This window comes from Lichenostomus cassidix, chromosome 11 (assembly GCF_008360975.1).
Source record: "Lichenostomus cassidix isolate B80296 chromosome 11, HeHo_3.0, whole genome shotgun sequence".
Taxonomy (NCBI): domain Eukaryota; kingdom Metazoa; phylum Chordata; class Aves; order Passeriformes; family Meliphagidae; genus Lichenostomus; species Lichenostomus cassidix.
This window is the reverse complement of record NC_139492.1, coordinates 193,271-212,885: the sequence shown is the minus strand read 5'-3', so window position 1 is coordinate 212,885 and position 19,615 is coordinate 193,271. Positions and strand designations below refer to the sequence as shown.

The window sequence follows — 19,615 nt, the reverse complement described above, 5'->3', positions numbered from 1 at the left end:
ATCAGGAAAGCAGCAGCACTTGGTGTAAGTAGAGCAGGAAAAGAGCTCAAAAAGAAGAGCATGTTCACTGGAGGTTAATACAGGAAACCAGTTTCAAGGGGAGTCTGTTTCAGAGAGAAGATGTCACAGCTCCTGCCCCTCCTTCCTGAAGCCCAGGAAGTTTTATGTTTTCTTCTTTAGTTCCTCAAATCTCCGTGAAAGATCATCGAAGTCAATGTCTTCTGAGGCAGAAGAGTTGGCGCCAGCAGATGCTGTTGGCAGCGTGTCTGGCACAGACGGCAACTCAGGCAGCACAAAGTTATCAAAGGTATTAGGAGCTCCAGCTCTTGGTTTAGGAGAAGTTTCTGGCTTGGGCTCAGGCCCTGTTTATAATAAGAAAAGTATCACTGCATCTCACCATCAGCACACACTTGCTGGGCCAAACAGAGTCGCACAAAGGAAAGGTCATTCCAGCAACAGGTAGTACCAGTGGGTTTTTCTGAACAGCGCGTAATACCCAAGGTTTCCCAAACCTCAACATACTCACCAGGCACTGGCGCAGCAGCATCCTTGTCAGTATTAGGCTCATCAATCTGAAAAAGACTCTCAGTTACTACAGCTCTGTCCCACCAGGCATGGTCACACCGGCACCAAGGCACAGCTCAGAGGCACAGACCTCCTGAGCCGCAGCAGGCCACCATGGCTTTGGAACAACCTGCCCCTCTTCCCAAGAAACAGAGGCAGCTCTTCAGCTTTTCTCTCCCTCCCTGACAACTAAAGCAGCTTCACTGACAATATTCTGGAGCTGGATCAACAGAGCATATACACTACTAGGTCTGAAATATTTATCAAGGACATCATTAGGAATACACTGCCATCTTCATCCACATCATCACAGCTCCTTGCTCCCTTTCTTCATAAACCACTGACAGGCCCTTTTGACTAGCAGCAGTCATGAAATGACACTAGCAGCATGTCATTAGCAGCAGTATGAAATGACCCACCTCAGGTCTTGGTCTGTCTGGGAAAAAGACCCATGGCACAATCAGCTGTGCTAGTAAAACTCCTCGTTCCCTGCAGGCTGCAGCCACCAACATCCATTCCTACCCAGTTCACCTGCACTGCTGCACCTGTGCCTGTCCATCCCAGACTCAGGCCGCTGTGCAGGGAGCACAAGGTGTCAGCACCCGCAGTGCTTGGCTATGCTCCTCCCTACTCAGGATAATGCAAAACCAAACAGCATGTCACCAAAGGCAGAGTGGGAGGCATGAAGACACACTGCTTTGTTGTCCCTGACTGAGAAATATCTGTGAAAGGCACAGTGTTTAACCATACAGCATCTGGGTCAGCCAAAACTGTCATCCAGGCTATTAATAACTTCAAAAGCCACAATTAAACACACCCGAGGTGATAAACCCATCACATTGCAAAAATCAGAACCTGTGGACTCTGCTTGTTAACTGTTTATCACCACTTGAACAATGCAGCAAGAGAAATTTCAGTTTTCCTTTGCAGCCAAAGCATAGAGCTGAACGAGGAACTTTTCTCCACAAGTCATCCTCCAATCACATGCACTCAGTGATTCACTACACCAGTAAGCAATGCCAGCCCCACCCCAAAAGCTCCAAAATTTGGCAGCAGTATCCTTAACGAACATTCCCTTCTCTGGTTACCACTGCACTCTCTTTGAGGATCCCTCTACTGCCTGCAACAGCCATTCAGCTCAGGCACTTACGGACTCATACGTGGGTGGGTTTGCCGGAATTGGTGGTGGGTGGATGTTAGTGAAAGGTTGGTAGGTCCCCACTGGCAGGCCACCGAAGTTCTCCTGTACAAAGAGATCAGTCATGCACTAGACTACTCACCCAAGATACCACACGCCTACAGCTATCATGGGAGTCACAGGAAGTAGAGCCATAGGTAAGTGCAGGCAAGTATCCAAGTGGATAAGAGTTTATGCTTACAACGAAGAGATTCTCAAGTATTAAGTCAGATGCTGTGGCTAGCACAGGTTTTTCCCATGAGAAGTTTTCTTGTGTTTTGTAAATAAAGATAAAGTTTGGATGTTTTTGGAACAGTGTCCCAGAACTTGGGCAGTGTAGGCCTGGCCAATCAGGCCTGGGGGAAGGCTTCTGACTGACCAATCTGGGTGACTTTTGAGAACTCTATATATGTGATGAAATCAAAACAATAAAGGTCATTCCTTCTTGCCACTGAGAACTGATGCATTCATTACTCTGCTAGCTGCTCAACAGCGACAAGATGCAGTCACCTGGAGCAGGCAGACCCAGCTATCTGGACTGTGGGTTATGCTAAAGAACCAGCAAAGGCAAACACTTAATCTTTCAAGGCATCAGAAGTACCAGGCCAATAAAGGGAATGCTCTGCCATTTCTGGCCCTGTGTGCAGTATCACAGAATAGGAAAGAGGTTTCTGGCTCACAAAAGGCTTTGAACTGCCCTCATTTGTAACACAACAGCACCTCAAGGACCTAGACCTGGCACAAGCCCCCAGCATGTTTATGCCTGGGCCAACAGCCAGCTGATGATACTTGGCCCAGATTTTCCACAAAAACCACTTCAGCATTACTGGGACCATATTAAGACCCCAAGCCATCCTACTATTCTGCTCACCAGTCTCCACAGATATCCTGTAAATAACTTGATTCAGAGAACGGAGTTCTTTTTAGCTTTCACCCTTACAACAAATCATCTGCAAGAGCTCAGTCTCCTCCCCTTGCAGGTCTGAAGGCAGGGTTCTTCTACATTCTTCTGTGCTGTTCCCATCCCACAAAACTCACCTGATTTCCTTGACTGAATCTTGGCACACTACCAGCCTACCAAATTCAAAATGCAGCTCCAACTCCCAGACAAAAGCCTGGCAGTCAGGAAACTGCCCCAGGAGTTGTCTGGACTCCTCTGTTCCCTGAAGCAAAGAGGGCTGGCTGGAGAACAGGGGTATGAACCTGCACAGTTAAGAAGCAACACGAAGCCTGAGCTGCACTGCCAACAGCCTCCATCCTATTCACCCTCACACCAAGAAGATGGCCTTCTGACACACTGAGCTATCAGGTAGTCAGCAGGCACAGGGCTAAGTACCACAATAGAACTCTTTCACAGAAAAAGGAAACACACAAAGCCAAGGAACTTACCGATCCCTTTGGAGGTGGATAGGAGAAGGGTGGATTTGCTGTTGGCATAGGCATAGGCATCATCACGGGCATGGGTACTAACCCATCATTACCTATCATTGGGGCTGTAAATCCACCACCTCCGCTCCCTCCATGGCCACCCTTCTTCACATCATCCGTGAACCCCACATCAATTAAATCTGCCTCTCCGCCTGCCGGGGCTTCAGCCTGGAAAGGGCAGAAGAATTCTGCTCACCAACACAGCTCTGTGCTGCTCACAGCCCTCAGTACAGCATTAGATGCGGCATTTGTCAAGGGACAAGATGGGAATATGCTACAAGGACAGAACAGAGAGCAGCTATACAGTGATATTAATGGGAAACAGACCAGGAACTAGGCTGTAGCATGTGTAACTACTGCCACATGCTGTAGGGGTTATAAAGGAACAAGGATTGTACTATGCTGGGGCTGTCTAGAAGACACCAGAGCACAAGGACCACTCAGTTCACTGCAGTACCACATCCTGGGGCTTACTCACCATCACCACTGAGTCAGGTTCATAGGGCACATTGTAGTTCTTAGCAATCTCAATGAGGTATCGTTCCACCAGGATCTTGGGTGGTGCTTCCACACTCAGCTTGTGCATCAGCTGGAACACAGGAGTGGTGAGACTTAGCGGGGCCAGGGTGGTGGAGCACCCCACAGCTCTGTACCAGCACCATCCCAGCCAGGGCTACCAGATGCAGGTAGCAGCAGGCAGCCCTGGGGAGGCCTCTTCATCCAGAAGAGCATGCTGCAGACAGCCACAGGCCAGGGCTCTATGTGCTCCACCCCTCCCCATCCACAACCAGAATGGCAGGGCCTCCCTGCCTGGGCCTTCAGCACCATGCTCCAATGCAAGTGGGCCCTGGCTATACAGCACCTGCCCTGCTCTGCCGTGACTTCAGGCGTCAGCCACTAGCCACAGGCTCAAGGGGCAGCAAGCCTTGGCTGCTCTGCCAGCTCCACCTGTTCTACCAGTTCATTACCCTGTCGTTGACTGTCCCAATCTGGTTTGTCCGGCACAACTTCCCATACTCCTTGCTGTACTTAGCACACAGCTGATCAGCAACCTGCAGCAGGAGAGAAACTCTAAGAACATGCACACCCCTGCTTTCCCCCACCAAACACCGCACATCCACTCACCCGTCTGTCTGTCTCCCTCCCTCCCTCCCTCATTTTTGCCAATGAGCACCCCGGTTCAGCAGCTGCAGCCACCCCAGACGCTCCAAGGACACCTGGTCTCCATCTGCACAGCCCATAAAGTCCTCAGTTTTAACGATACGAAGTCCTAGACAAGGGCTTCCATCAGCACCTGGCATTATCACCCCCCACCCTGCACGTGCAATACTTCTCAAGCAACCCTACTCACAATCTTCAACTCAGCCACTTCTGACTGGAGGCGTGGTGCAGCCCAAATCAGTGTTGATACTGCCTCTGCCAGGCCAGAGTCCAGCTCCCTAGGACCAAAGAAAACAATTCTCTCTCCACCCCATGCACCCAGCCTTTGCTGCCTTCAATCTGCTTAGCCTTAGAAGTTCCCATCCTACACAATGGGCTCCACAGTCTTCCCTATATGGGGAAGAAAAGGTCTCTGGAGAACCTAGGACACTGAGACAAACACAGGTGCCCTTCTGTACCCCAGACCTGCCCCTAGCAGTGCCCCCTCCTGAGTCCAGGACCCTCTCAGCCAGAGCTTACTTCATAGACTGGATCAAGCCAAAGCGAGCAAGCAGCAGATCACAATACAGCTCCAGGATCTCCATGGCCTCCACAAGGTAATCTTCACGGATGATGTGCTCCACCCGAATCCTGGCACGCTCATCTTTTCCAGCTGCCAGGTAATCTGCAATCTCCTTCCTTGCCTTCTGGGCCAACTCAGCTGCAGAAGACATCCCCAAGACTGGTTGCTGTGCTGGCCTGGGCTACTGCCTCCAGACCACCCACAATCCCCACCACACAAAAAGCCACCACCAGCTTCTCTCCCCTATCAAACCTCTGCAGCATGAGACACCTGGCCATGGTTTAGCAGAGCCCTCATGTCCAGTTCCGAGCACACTTAATGCATGGGAGAAAGGAAAGTGGATTTTACACTGCTGGAAACACTCCTGCACCTACAGCCTCCCTGCAGAGTTAACCAGGACCACAGACCTTACTTGTGTTAGGGCAGGGCAGGTGAAAAGAACCGCTGTCAGCACCCAGGGAGTTCCCCACTGTGCTGCTAGCACACACAGCCTACAGCTACCACCCCACAAACTGTACTCCAACAGCTGCCAGGAAAGTGGACAGAGGCCAGACTGTGGCCAGCTTGCTCTTCCAGGTCCTTGTGCACCAGAACAGGTTATAAGGCCTGAGTACAGCAAGGAAGAGCAAAAAGCTACTCCATACTTGACCCATGAAAGTACCCCAACTTGAGAAAAACCTCCTCAAGTCTCCTGAGCCCCAAAAGCATCCTGGGTCCCACTTGCCCACTTAAATACTCACTCTTCTTTTTCTCTAGTAGCTTGAGGCGATTGATGACGAGGCGCAGGTTGACTCGCAAGCGCTCCGCCTTGAACCCAGAGCCCAACATGATAAACACTTTCTGTGAAGAAGAGGGAAGGTCAGTGGAACCAAGAACTGTTAGTGAGCACACCAGGCACTGTTCTACTGTGGGGAGGGGAGGCCAAGAAATTCCCCAAACAAACAAGCCCTGGCCTGCCAATCCTGAATCTAGTTATTTATAAGTGACTGGACCTCGCACACTCATTATTACTTTTCCCACCTTACAACCCTGCACCCAACCAAGTTGGCTAACACGGTTAGCCTTAGAAACTTCCAGGAACTTACCCAGGGAACTTCCTGGATATTTTTCAAGAAACTGAAAAGTCAACTGGAAGAACCAAGCCCATCTGTCTCCTACCAATATACAAGTTATATACTAGCTATATAATTAACCCGAGAGTTGTACAAACTAAGGTTGCAATAACGTTGTCACTAGAAGGAAAAAGCTGCTATTCCACATGCCCCACACTCATCCTGCTTACTTGACGCATGCTTGGTCCCCCAGGAACCAGTTCAACTTATTAATCCTACAGAAAGCAAACTCTAACAGTATTTAATTATAGCATTGTGTTTGCCAAGAACCGTTCATGAAAAAAAAAAGCTTCTTTAAAAGATATCACACAGAAAGACCTTGGTTTGCATCTCACCTCCCCCTCCCTCCCGGTCGGCGGCTACACCGCCCAGCGCGGAGCGAGCCATGACCTGACCCGGCTTCCAGGACGGCCACCAGGCACACCAGCCGCTCCGGCCCAGTGCCCACGGACAGTTCGGACAATGCACAGCTGGCTCTGCCTGAGCTTCACCCGCGCAGCTGCATCCGAGGGCTGAAGGGGGAAATCCATCTCCCTCTCCAACTAGGTCCACCTAGGGAACATCCCACAGCACGAGCGGAGCGGGGCAGGTCTGGGGCTGCGGGAGACCCTGGAGCAGGGCCTCCCCGTCACTTCCTCGGACACCGAGCGCTCCCCACGGCCCCGCTCACCCGTCCCACGGCCCCGCTCACCGCCCGCCGTCCTGCACGTCTCTGTCACCCAAAATGGCGTGTGCTGGCCGCAGAACTTCATTGCGTGCGGAGGGATTCCCATAGCCGGCACTCCCCGCTCCCAGTCCGAGGCACGGTCGAGCCGACGCGGCGGGCGGTGTCCCGGTCCGCCTCCGCAGACGCGGTAGTAGCGCAACGGCGGCCGGCGAGGAATGGGCACGGTCTAGGAGAGCGGCGCAGAGGGACTACATGGCCGGCGGAGGGATACTGCCCACGGCTGTATGGTACCACGTCTGATAGGCGCCCGCTGGTGCCCACTCCTGGCGCGGCGGTTCCGGCAACGCGGCGTTCCGCCGGGTGCTGCGACCCGCCTGTGGGCGGTGAGCGGGACCGGGGCGCCCTCGGTTCTTCGAGGGCTACACGGCGCTGGCGTCACAGCGAAGGAGAGTCGCACCGAAGTCCAGCCCGAGCCTGGGCACGGTGCCGCAGCCGCCGGGTAAGCGGGCCCAGCGGGCGCTCCGAGCAGGCCCACTGATCCCGGGACGGCGGCACTCGGCGACCCGCGAGGGGAGGCGGTCCCGAGCCCCCGAGGCGGGGCGGTTCGTCTCTCAGCAGGTGCGTGAGTTCATAACGCGCCCTGGGGGGGGATGTGGGGTGTCTAAGTTAATACTAAACCCGTTGATTTTGGCCTTGCAGGGTACGCGAGATTCTGGTGAGCCGGGGCGGCACGAGGGCTCCCGGCGAGCTGCCGGCGGAGGCGGCCGGGGCAGGCGAGCCCCGCCGCAGGCACGAATGAGCTCCCTCGGGCGGTCGGGAGTCATACGCTGGGCTGGATCCATGGCAGACAGGTGAGACCCTTCAGGTAATGAAAAACCGGCACCTGAGGTCTGCGGACGAGTCGATGACAGCGGTGACGTGCCCTACCCTCCCGGTGGCGAGCCGTAGCTCCTCTGCTCGCGCCCGTGCTCGCGTCGCGCACTCCGGCGGCGTCCTCCGCCATCTTGCCCGTCTGTCTGTCCGCTGCCCTTTGTCTGTCCGCGACTCCCGGCGCTTGCGGCGGGACCGGGTAAGCCGGGCCGGGCTGGGCAAGGGTTGCCGCCCGCGAGGGGCGGAATGGGCCCCGTGGTGGCACCTCCGCTGCCGGGACCGGTCTGTCTGTCAGGGATGCCCGGCCGAGATCTCGGGGGCCCTGGCAGGGTTCCCGTGTCCGTCCTGCTGCCAGAGGAGCCGCATCTCTTTGTCTGTGTGTCCGGCCGCTTGCGGGCCCGGTGCTTTCTGCCGCCTCCCGTGTGCTGGGACTCCCGGCTGCATCCTGCTGTGTGGGGAGGCTGACGAGATCGTGTCCATCCATCTGAGAAAGCTGATGAGATTCCAGTGTCCGTCTGTCCATGCGAGGCTGACGGGATTCTTTTGTCCATCTGTCTAAGAAAGCTGATGGGATGTCTGTCTGTCAGTTAGAGGCTGATGAAATCCCTGTGTCGGGATCTCTGTGTCCATGTGTCTTGTGGGAGATGGTTTCAGCTCCTCCTTTTGTCTGTCTCTCTGAGAGGACTGTTGGAAATGCCACCTTCCTCTGCCAGTTAAACGACAAGGGTTGATGATTAGGTTGCAGGAATGGACAGGAGGGAGAAGGGTGTTGGGACTGAGGTTGCAGTCACTCTTGAAGGGGACACTCATTATTTGCAGGGTGGGGCAGGATTGCTTAAACCTTTGCCTGAGAACTTGGTAGAACTGCCCGTGCGCAGTGCTTTGTGATATGCTTGTGGATTGTGTTGGATGCTGGCATGGGATCCAGCCGTGTGATGCAGAACGAGCCCCATAGGCAGAAGGGTGGAGAATGACCCTGGGACAGCCAGCTGAGCTTGGCCAGAGGCTCAGAAGGTTTCAGTGAAGTGTGTGACAGACTCTTCTCTTCTCAGATGAACCCTCTGCAGAGGGGAGGAACACTCTGTGCTCCCAGGTCAGGGAAACATGTCCCGTCGGAAACAGACCACTCCTAACAAAGTTCACTGTGAGTATGATGTTACACAGCATTGTGGGACCCTTGCTCTGGCTGAATTGTGGAGTGAGGTGGGGAGGAGGGATGATGGAAAGGGACGGCTTGTTACTCACATTTTGTCTTAGGGTGTGTAAGAAGAGAAACTGAGCTCTATGTGTAAGGGAAGCTGGCTGTGTCTTGGCATAGCAGGACAGGGATAGGCTGGAACAAACAACTAATGCTGTAAAGGTAGGTGTGTGTTTGCAGGACCTGTAGCTGGGCTTTGCATCACACTGTCAAAAGTATGAGTCAGAATACTAGAAAATGTGGCTTGGAACTCTGGCCTGTCTTGGGTAGCAAGGAAGTTCTAGGCAAGGTGGTTGGAGCATATGGCTGAAAGTCAGCAAGTCTTGGGTTTTGATCTTCATCCTACCGCAGACTCAGCTGACTGGCCTCAGGCATGTTACTTATACTCACTGTACCTCAGTTTCTTACCAGATAATGAAATAAACCCCTTGGCTCTTTCCTGTCAAGGAATGGGTGGTGGTCAGGTAACTTACAGGACAAATAAATGCTGTCTGCGAGATCATTCTTGAGCCGAGGTGGTAAGATGGATCTCCGTTTCTCCAGCATTGCCAAGACCTTAGCATTTGTTTGACAGTGGAAGGGCTGAAGATGCTTTACATCAGCCCTTCTTGTGGGCAGGCTACAGCCAGGCATCAGTGGAGTTGGAAGACACAGATGGAGGTTTGGCTGCAGAGGGGAAACTGCACATGTATAGCTTTTGTTCGAGTGATGGCAGCAGAGGGGAGTTGAGGGGCCTGAAGCTATGCCCTGTGTCATGCCCAGGTTTGTGGCTGGAGACATGCTTGGAATTTGGGCTGGAATTAGGAAAACAAGTTTCTGCTTCCGTAGACCTGTGAGAGCAAGGCTGCTGAGAGGGCCCTGGGTATTTTTAGCTGCAGTAGCTACCAGGAGTATGAGACAGAGCTGAGTGCCGCGGCCCTAACACTGCCTTACTGCTGGTTCTGCTGGCTTGCATGTCTGTGTGTTTGTGTGCTGCCTCTATGCACGGGTGTGCAACAGGCATCTGTGCATGCTGCTCTCTGTGCAAGAGGGAAAGACTGTGCTGGAGCTGACACCTTGCACACTCGGTGAGTGCACTGGGAAGAACTGCTTCTGTGTGGGACTCGCAGCCCCACTGGCTGTGAAGCTTGGGAGAGCCAATTGAGCTGTCCTTGCTGGCCAGAGTGAGGGTCTCAAGGTGTATGGCTTGTGGCACTTGCATTGCCTTGTGCTCTCTGATTCGTGCTTCTGGTTGCTGGGTTTCACAGTGGGCAGAGTTTAGGTGTGATTTGTCTGATAGTATATTAATGACTTTGGGCCTATTGTTCTTAGAGAAGTTTGGTATGTCTGGTATTTTGTCCTGTGATGCCAGTAATGTGCCTTGTGTCCACACATTTATGCTTCTGAGAGTGCCCAGGTATTACTGCTGCTGTTGAGCTCAGGTTTATGTCAGTTATGCACTTAAGCTGTCTCCCCTGGGCCAGAGTCGTGGGTCTCTTGAGTGTGGAACCCAAAGGCTACAGCAGCTCTAATGGTGCAGGTAGAGTTTCTGTGGTGTTTAGCTGGGTGCATATCTGCACTTCACTGCCTAAGGATTATGTTCTTCGGAAGGTTGTACTGTCATATACGAAACTCTACATATCACAAAACTCAGCTGTGCACTGTTTTCACATTGCTTTTTAATCTGCAATAGAAATGATTGTATCTTCAGTCTTGATTTTGGGGGAAGCTGTCTGACAAACACGCAGTGGGCATGGGGTTATAGCATCAGGTATAACCATGCAATGGAGAGGAATTCTGGGACTTTTTCACCTCCTTTACGTGCCATACATTGCTATGGAGCAACTATTCAGCAGGAGCCATCAAGAGCAGCAAGTACGACTGCAAGAAAATAAAGGGACAGAGAGATACCAGAAACTTGTCAATGGTGATGTCTTCGCCTTGGGATGGAAAATCTTGTCTGTCTTACGACGAACACCATGAAATCGTTGGGACTTCTCTGTCTACCTAGCCTGCAGTGTGTCTGGAGGGCCCAGAAATGCCGTGCAGTGCCCAGATGAGGATAATCGGAGAGAGCATCGGCTCCAAGAATGGGGTGAGCCAGCAGAATGAGGAGTCAGGCTGAGACATAGCAGACACATTACTGGGACTTCTTCACAGGGACTGCAGTGGTTGGGAAGAGAGGAATGGAAGGGATAGCAGGTATGCAGCTTTTTATGCAGTTGCCTGCAGCTGGGTCTGATTTGGCAGGCTATGGGGCTGGGGAAGTGCCTTTTGGATTTGCATAAATATGACTGTGAATATATGACTGGACAAATTTGATGGGAGGATGGTGCCTACTTCTTCCTTGCATGGCCACTCCATGTTCTCTTCTTTCTTGGACTCACTAGGGCAAGTGACAGCTGCAGATCTCCTCTCTCTGGCTTGCTTGGTGCCTCCTCTTTCCAGGATTACTTTCCAGGCTTGGCATGGCCCTCATTTCACCTTCCTCTCAAAACATGGTTTGCTGTCCTCACCTTGCACAGAATCACTTTGTTTGACAAGCAGAGTAACTAGCTAGCAGATTATATGGTTACAAATAGAAGTTGATGTGGAAGGAAATTAAAAATAATACTGAAACAATGATAAAAATAGTGGTAAAATTTATCACAGTAGTCTTACTGTGTATGATGGCCAGAGCTACAGTTTTAATTGTAGTCATTTCCCCTGCAGCATGTAAATGGCTCTCAAGAATTTAATTTTGTTTTGCCATGTGCATGAAAAAGTGCTGACAAACAGAACAGTAATAGTGGCATATACTTGCTGAAAAATAAAATTTAGTAAGATTGTTTCTGTGGAGATCAATTGATTCAATTTGGTCTTTATTTTCTTCCAGAGTCTGCAGTATAAAAGTATAAAAACTCTCTAAGCAATTCATCTTTTCTCGTATTCATCCATTACTGCTCTGTTACCCTATCAGTCACGGACCACTTGCTGTCTTTGTGCTTGCCAAAATTTGCTGCAGGTATTAGCATGCACTTCTCTCTCCCTGCTGTCCGCAAGCTGCTTTGCTTTCTATTGCTTGTGCCTTTTGCAGCTGATGCTTATTTTAGAACTCTGGAGAAGAGCTTTTGTTAGTCAGATTAATTCCTGCTTCTGAGCTCTATTTATCATGGTTCCAATAGCCCATTAATCCTCTGTTTCCTTCCCTCTTTCTAACACACACATTCTCTGCTCTTCGGTGTTCCTTGGATTCTGCTGTCTATAATATCCTCAGTTTGAAGGGAAAGTATCTTGCAAGAAATAGCACCCAGTATTCACAACTAAGCAGAAATGTTACTTGCATCAAATCCCTTGGTCCTGAAGGGCTCCGTGGGCTGCCATTGTTAACCCTTTCAATTGTGTTGTTTTTCATTTCAGTAACCACTACAGCAGTGTGGACAACCCAGAATAGCCATGGGGCAGGTGGAATAGATCCACAGTGGTGGAAAGACTTGCAAATTTCAGGTCCAGGAACACAGAGAAGACCTACATGAACAGGGACTTTTAATTGATGTACAAGGAGGGAATAAACCTGACTCATCTCTAAGAGACCTTTCTGTTTAGGAAGGAAGGCAGGGGAATGATGCAGTTCCTTTGGATTTTGTTTTGTGGATTTTGGGGTGGGAGTTGTTTGTTTCTGTGTTTATTTTCCAGAACACCTGAGAGTTATCCTGCATTCATACAGTTAAAGAAGGGAAGGGCTCAGGGCTGACACCGTAGCACACCCTAGCAGTCATGCCTGTCCCTGTTGCACAGTACCACAGGGTTGTCCCCTACCTCCACCACTGCTCACTTGGCATCCTACTCATTCACAGGAGTATGGAGCGGAGAATGGAATACAGAGCAGAGGTTTTTGTGTGATCTCTCATGTCCTACATTTCTAGCTGTTTGTAAACAACTACAGTGACTTGTTTTGGTGTTGTGGTCAGCCTGCAGCCCTTTTTGTATTTAATAAAGAAACTTCTGGAGAAGAGTCTGTGAATTCACTACTGAGCATAACATCCTTTATTCATGGCAGTGATCCTAAAGCTGTTGTCTGTCTAATTCTGCTTCCAAATGAATGCAAGCATACCCAAAGTGGGGTGGAGGGGGTGTGTCTGTGAGCATGTTTGTGCAGAAACATCAAAAGTCTGGACCTATCAAACATTAAAGCTCTAAAGCTTCATCAAAGTAGGGCTTAGTCCATCAGTAGATGAACAGGACACTTCCTAAGTTCTTTTGTACACTATTGTTATAATTCATAAGAAATTTTGTACAAGCAGAAGACAGTATTTTAACATGTTTACCTTTCCCAGTCCTGTGAGGTTTTTAGATACAGGCTGTGGAGGATACACAGGACGTTGCCTGCTAACAGCACGGGTTTGGTTAACAGCTTGCATTGCTGGCTGTAAGCTGGATGTTCTCTGCACTGTGCTGAGTCAATGCTCACCGGGCTCTGGGGGTGTTGTACAGAGCAGCTACAGGCACACACAATTGCTTTCAGTTACTGTGACTCATGCCAGTGTTCCTTATGTGAGAAGTCCCCTCCTCTGTCACCAGGTAAAGATCCCAGCTCTTAAATCCTGCAGCCTGTCAGCATGGTTCATACAGCTGAGCAGGAACTTGCCCTGCCTTTGGACTCCAGGCTGCTGTTCACTGGGAGTGTAATCTGTCTGAAAGGGAAAGGAGGGAAGAAAATAAACGTAATTGCTTCTATGAGCAACTGCAGTGGTGTTTGGGAATCCTGTTTTGGAGCTCTGTCAAAGGTAGCAGCATATCTCCCACTGTAGTTTTACATTTGTCCTGCATTCTACAGGTTTCCTGATTTCACCATGCTTTCTCTTTCTCTTGCAATGCTTTTTTGGTCTGTGGGCTTTTATCCTGGATTGTAGGTATCTGCTTCTTGGAGAGGCACAGAAATTCTGTGGTGTCTGCTGCTCATACAGTCTGTATCTCAGTCCCACCAATGTGAGGCTGTGGTCCAGACGTAAAAACAGCACTCAAGGTCATGAAAACCATTCAGCGCTGGAATGGCTTCTGAAGGGGTGTTGCAGCATTCATGATGGTACTTGCTGCTTTCAATGACAAATAGACTTGGTGCTCCTCAGCACCTCTCCTCAGGCACATGGGTTGTGTTCTCACATCTGTACAGAACCTTTTCGCACATTTCTGAAACAGAATGATAAAAACCTTCAAATGCTTTTGGAAACCTCCATGGGGACATTGGGAACTAAAACTCCTCTCCCACAGTCTCTGTGAAACTTCTGAAGGTCTTTGAAATCTTCCGTAAGTTATGGCTTTTTAAAGTCCTGCAGAAATTTCAAGGTGAGCCCCAGGAAGGCAGTGTAAGTGGGAACATGGAGCAACACTGGCTGGAACAGTTCAGCACATGGGAATGTACCTGTCCTTGTAACAGGACTGGTGCTCTCTGTCAGGAATTCAGTTTCCTGGTTATACTGATGCCAGCTGTGGCCCTGTACTAAAAGGTAACATTTTGTTGTGAAAGCTATGTTTTGATTTTATGTGAAAAATGCACTGTGTTTTCCTTGGCATTTTCACATTTGTGCAATGAATGGTTCTTGAGCACTTAAAAAATCAGTTGATAAATGCAATCCATAAGCCGGCCCACTGGGAACTTCAGCACCTTTCCTAGGCCTCCCAGCTCATCCACTGGAAAAGGTAAATCCCAACTACGCCTGGAACAATGTAATTTGTTTGCTTTAATATGAAAATTAATGGTTACCTTTTATTGTTATTCTTGGGAACCAAAACTTCTTTGAGCAGGGATTGTTGTGAGAAGTTTTCATTCAGAGCACAAATAACTACTTTCATTCAAGGTGTTTGCCATCTCCTATAGAGCTGAGGTACTAGTGGTCACTGCGTTCAACAAATCAAATTGTTTTGACCTAAACATGCATCTCAGCTCTCTGGGTTCATTCCCTCAGGTTTCTGTTTTGAGCGCATGAAGTGCCAATGAGATTTGTTTTTACCAGAGCCATTTGTGGACAAGGCAAGGTAGTTTTCTGTCCATCATATACACAGGTGAATACCAGCTTCAAGCATAGGCACCTTCTGTAAGGGCAGCTTGTCCTCATCCCTCCTGGGACAGAAGAAGGTGACAGAGCATGCCAAGGACAACCCATAATTTTGATATCACTGTGGAGGGCAGGTGAGGTACCAGGCACTTAAGGAGGTGCTATTTTTGTGCAAAATGCCTGCTATATCAGGGAATAAGACTTAATAATTCAGAAGAGCTATGCAGTACTGTCCCTGATCTGGAATACTGTCATAGTCCCCAGGGGCTTCCCCCCGCCCAGAATTGTGCTGTAGGATATTGGTGGGTAGTTTGGCTGTAGCAAAAGCCACCTGGCTATTTATGGCAGATACATGGGGTCACAGGATTTTTGTGGCTGGAGTTGCTTACTGCATACTTATATGCAGTAAGCAGAGGGCAGCATAGTGCTGCACATTGCCACTAGTGAGACTGTTCTACACGCAGGCTCTGGACTTATATCAGCATGCCAGAGGCTAGTGTGGCAGGGTAGGCAAGCAGAGAAGTGACCTAAGTGCTTTCCAAGAGATGACTCCAGAGGTTCTGCACAGTGCAGGTGAGCAGCCCCATGCCTGTTATATTTTTGGCAAGCCTTGGTGGTGAAAGCAATGAGATAGCACCAGTCTGACTCTTTGTCCTTGTGGCTGCCAGGGGAGCAAGTCTTTGCAGGGCTGGAGGAACAAGCCCGCCAAGCCATGATGAAAAACAGCTTTCCTGGACCTCTTGGGGACCAAAGGTCAACAGTTCATCCACTGCAAGACCCTGACTCCAGCAGCAGTGAGTTCTGCCCCTTCCAATAACAGCAAGGTAGTACACTGAGGAGACTCTGAAAAGGGGTGAGGCTGAGTGCTGCACAGTGTGTGTGGGTCCTCTGAGGACCGTCTTACCCAGCTCCTCCTCTGGCCTTTTGCTCTTGTGCAGGACTTTGTCCTAAGGGAAGGCAAGCCTAGAGCTGACGACTGGACCAGCACAGCACAGACTGGGCAATGCCATGGCACCCAGTCCCATCTCACCAGAGCAGGGTGGGAACAGCTGCAGGTCTGGCTGATGGTCTGGCAGTTGTTGAGCAAGCCAGTGTAAGAGGCCATGCCAAGGACTCTGCAGAGCAGCTCAGGGACTCAAGTGCCCTAGACTGAGTTTAAATGGAATCCCTAGTTGGAGGGGATGGGTAGAGGTCCCTTGTAATGCTGGTCAGGACAGTTAAGGCCTACGGGTGTCTTCAGGCCTTGGTATACGCTTGGTATAACTGTTTTGCACATTGCAGGTGGCAGCGATGATGAGGAAACCACTCAGGATGAAGTTTCTTCCCATACATCCGAGGAAGATGGCTCCATGGTGAAAGTGAAGAAGGAATTAGAAAATGCAGAACGAGAACGAGCTGTGGCTGGAACCCCACTGACAAGAGGAAATGAGGCAAGTGTGTACTGGCTCTGCACTCAGTGTAGCCTCCAGAGAGAGAGAAGAGTACTGTCTAAACACTTCTCTCCCCATCCTGTTTCTTTATCTTTCTCTCCCTCCCACCTCTTCCGAACAATAACTCCTGGCAGGAGGAAAGGGTATGAACAGTTTTTTGGCTGCCTGGAACAGGAGACAGCAGGCACAAACTGGCCAAGATGTTTGCAGAGTGCATCCCCTTCCTTTGGGTCTGGTGCCATTCTCTAATTGACTTCCCTTCCCCCTGCCACAGAACAGGCCCTGCCTTCTACAGCCACTGTGCTGGCAAGAACCTGGGTGCAGATGAAGGCCATGAGGCCTCTGCCTCCTCTCTGTGAGACTCAGGAGTTTTGCTCAGAGGCTACATGAAGGAGGTTTCTTTCAGATGTCAAGAACCCAAACCAGCCCTGGCAGGACTGGGCACGCAGCACTGGATCTGCTGGCAGCACTGGGAGGAGCTAAGGAAGGGCGATGTGCCTCTGGGGGGGTCTGTATGCCTTACACCAAAGTGGCTGTTCCTACCTGTAGGTGCCTGAGAGTTTGAGCGCTGAGCCCATGCTGGGACTGTCACAATGCCCCCTCTGCCAGCTGGAGTGTGGAAGCAGAGATCAACTCATTGCGCATGTGTACCAGGTAGGGATAGTTCGAAACTGCAGAGCATCTCTGGCCTGAAGCCTCAAATCCAGAAACAAGTTAAAGCACAGGGTAACTTTGTTCTGATCTTTGCAACCACAGAACTGAGCTTCTAGCTAGGATGTGACTGAAGTTTACAGCTGTAAACTCTGTCCAGAGGGTGTCCTGGGGAAAGAATTGGCAAGGCACTGGTTTACAGATCTGGAAAACACAATTCTTTTGTCAAGGCAGTGTCTGCAGGTATTTTAGGCTAAAACAAGGCCGGTCCTTCAAATTAAACATGGAAGCAATTTTTACATTCAGTGAGATAAGAAACCTTCCTTCCTGATCATTTATTTTATACTTCATTATAGTTCCTGTAATTACCCATGAGAGAATAGCTGTTCTTCTTCAAAATTATTCCAGTTTTGCAAGAAATCTGTGGTGAAATCTTAGGTTTTGTTGTCAGTGCTCTCTTCATAGCACATCAAAGTCTGTAGCAGAAGGAATAAAGAATTAAATTGGCCACTTGGTTGTACCAGTTGTCTCCATCTAAGTGCTTCCTCACCAGCATCCTCCCTGCTGTTAATCCAGTCATGCTTTGTCCCGCACCAGCAGCTCCTCAAATGCATTTCTGAAAACAAGGGTCAGGTCTTACAATCCCAGTGTTTTGGCCTTAATTTTTTCTCGTGCACTAGAGTTGAGCCCTAAAAAGGTTTCCTCCTCCTTTGACTTGCGATGCACCAAATGGCTTGTATTGAACTTAGTCTAAAAGCTGGCAGGCAGAGGTTTAGCAGTAAAGGGTTCCCATTCCAAGAGGCTGACCAAAATGGTTTGAGCATACCTCAGACTGGGCAGGGAGCCGGGCAATGTGTAACTACCACCTGAGTGGTTGTTTTGCAGCACACTGGAGCAGTGGTGAGTGCCAAGAGCTACCTGTGTCCTGTGTGTGGCAGAGCCCTCAGCTCCCCAGGATCCCTTGGGAGACATCTCCTGATCCACTCAGAGGACCAGCTGTCGAACTGTGCAGTGTGTGGAGCACGCTTCACCAGCCATGCCACCTTCAACAGGTCAGGGTTGCCCTGGTCAATGAGTGGGCTAGGGCATCACATTAAAGATTAAGTGGGTTGCCTTGAATGACTCAGAAGTTGTGGCTCTGGACCCACTGAGGCCTATAGGATAGTGCCAGACACCCCCAGTGAGTGAGATTCCCTTCATGTCTGCAGCTCTGCATCCGCTGCCAAGATGTCTGCAGGCTTTGCTAATAAAAGGGTCTTTCTTAGCACTGTGCAGAGCTAGAGGGGTGCAGAAAGCACTGTGGGCTGTAGTCACTGGAGACCCATCCACCCCTTCCCTTGCCCAGCAATCCACTGGAGTAGGGCTGCACTATCCAGATGTGGGTTCATCATGTCCAGAGCAGCTGTTCTTTCTTTGTGTCCTGCCTAGTGGGAGATTATCCACTGACCCACAGTGGAATGGGACTAAAAGGAGAAATCCAGAGATGATGGGGAGGAGCAGCTTGCTCGTTTATTCCTGCTTTTGCACTCTTTCAACCCAGATACTGCTCTGGGCTAATCCACTTCCTACACTGGATAGGATACTGCTTTATTTTAGATATTCAGACACATCTGTGGGTAAATGATTTAGCAGAGGCCTCTGCCATGGGCTGTAGTGGGAGCATTGTTCATGGCAGCCCATGGGCACTCAGAGATGGGGACTCAGCCCACAGCACCAAGCCTCTGACTCTGTTCCTCTTGCTTTGCAGTGAGAAGTTGCCAGAGGTGCTCAGTGTGGATCGGTTGCCAGCACCACAGAGCCAGGGGCCCTCCAGCGCTGAGGGCAAGGATGTGGCCTTTTGCACCCCTGTGTATCCCGCGGGCATTCTCCTGGTGTGCAACAACTGTGCTGCGTACCGTAAGCTGCTCGAGGCACAGACCCCTGGCATGCGCAAGTGGGCCCTGCGGCGCCAGAATGAGCCCCTGGAAGTGCGGTTACAGCGCCTGGAGCGGGAGCGCACGGCCAAGAAGAGCCGGCGGGACAACGAGACACCCGAGGAGAGGGAAGTGAGGCGCATGCGGGATCGAGAAGCCAAGCGGCTGCAGCGCATGCAGGAGACAGATGAGCAGCGGGCACGGCGGCTGCAGAGGGACCGGGAAGCCATGCGCCTGAAACGCGCCAACGAGACCCCTGAGAAGCGACAGGCCCGGCTCATCCGGGAGCGTGAGGCCAAGAGGCTCAAGCGGCGCCTGGAGAAAATGGATATGATGCTCCGGGCACAGTTTGGCCAGGATCCCTCTGCCATGGCTGCTTTGGCAGCTGAGATGAACTTTTTCCAGCTGCCAGTGAGCAATGTGGAGCTGGAGAGCCAGCTGCTGGGCAAAATGACCTTTGAGGAGCAGAGCAACAGTGCATTGCACTAAACCACAGCCAAGAACTGTGCTACCTTTGCTGCACCTGCCACATGTGCACTAACAAGCTTCTGCACTCAGGAGGCTGCTGTGGGTCCCTGCCTGACCCTCCCTGACAGGTGGTTCTGGTTTTCCTCTAAATCCTGGAGGAGAACAGAGCTGAGAGATGCCTGCCAAAGCAGCTCTGGTGGGAGCAGATTCTGAGAATACATTCTGCTCTGGGGGCCAAGTGTGACAGAAGGAAAATAAATTAATGTTCACATGTATTAGTCCCCTTCTTTACCTTTTGTGCTTTGTCCCGTTCTTGGGCCCTTACTCCATAAATGGGTCTAGGCTGTTGCAGTTCTGCCATAGGTGAAACCCACCTCAATAAAAAAGGGATCTTGTTTAC

General features: G+C 50.7%; 2 protein-coding genes across 14 annotated transcripts; one reads left to right on the top strand and one right to left on the bottom strand.

Annotated features, from left to right (window-relative positions):
* Positions 1-23: 23 nt before the first annotated feature.
* On the bottom strand, positions 24-6,834 carry IST1 (IST1 factor associated with ESCRT-III). 3 transcript variants are annotated; one of them, XM_085071254.1, is made up of 10 exons: positions 6,696-6,834; positions 5,633-5,732; positions 4,850-5,030; positions 4,521-4,608; positions 4,138-4,221; positions 3,648-3,758; positions 3,131-3,337; positions 1,715-1,807; positions 527-572; positions 24-362 (listed from the first exon to the last, which is right to left on the bottom strand). In XM_085071254.1, exons 2-10 carry the CDS (start codon positions 5,718-5,720, stop codon positions 163-165), a joined length of 1,098 nt encoding a protein of 365 aa, XP_084927380.1. In that variant the 5' UTR covers positions 5,721-5,732; positions 6,696-6,834; the 3' UTR covers positions 24-162. The 3 variants fall into 3 exon arrangements, with proteins under 3 accessions (XP_084927380.1, XP_084927379.1, XP_084927381.1); XM_085071253.1 differs by having other exon boundaries at positions 6,675-6,814; XM_085071255.1 differs by lacking the exon at positions 6,696-6,834 and adding an exon at positions 6,340-6,469.
* A 313-nt stretch (positions 6,835-7,147) lies between these two features.
* On the top strand, positions 7,148-19,490 carry ZNF821 (zinc finger protein 821). Of its 11 annotated transcripts, XM_085071257.1 has the most exons (8): positions 7,148-7,289; positions 7,371-7,522; positions 8,594-8,685; positions 15,422-15,547; positions 16,035-16,183; positions 16,733-16,837; positions 17,720-17,886; positions 18,582-19,490. In XM_085071257.1, exons 3-8 carry the CDS (start codon positions 8,646-8,648, stop codon positions 19,234-19,236), a joined length of 1,242 nt encoding a protein of 413 aa, XP_084927383.1. In that variant the 5' UTR covers positions 7,148-7,289; positions 7,371-7,522; positions 8,594-8,645; the 3' UTR covers positions 19,237-19,490. The 11 variants fall into 11 exon arrangements, 1 of the variants encoding a protein (XP_084927383.1); XR_014854446.1 differs by lacking the exons at positions 15,422-15,547; positions 16,035-16,183; positions 16,733-16,837; positions 17,720-17,886; positions 18,582-19,490 and adding exons at positions 8,799-8,901; positions 10,575-12,710; XR_014854445.1 differs by lacking the exons at positions 15,422-15,547; positions 16,035-16,183; positions 16,733-16,837; positions 17,720-17,886; positions 18,582-19,490 and adding exons at positions 8,799-8,901; positions 10,572-12,710.
* The last annotated feature ends 125 nt before the right edge of the window (positions 19,491-19,615 follow it).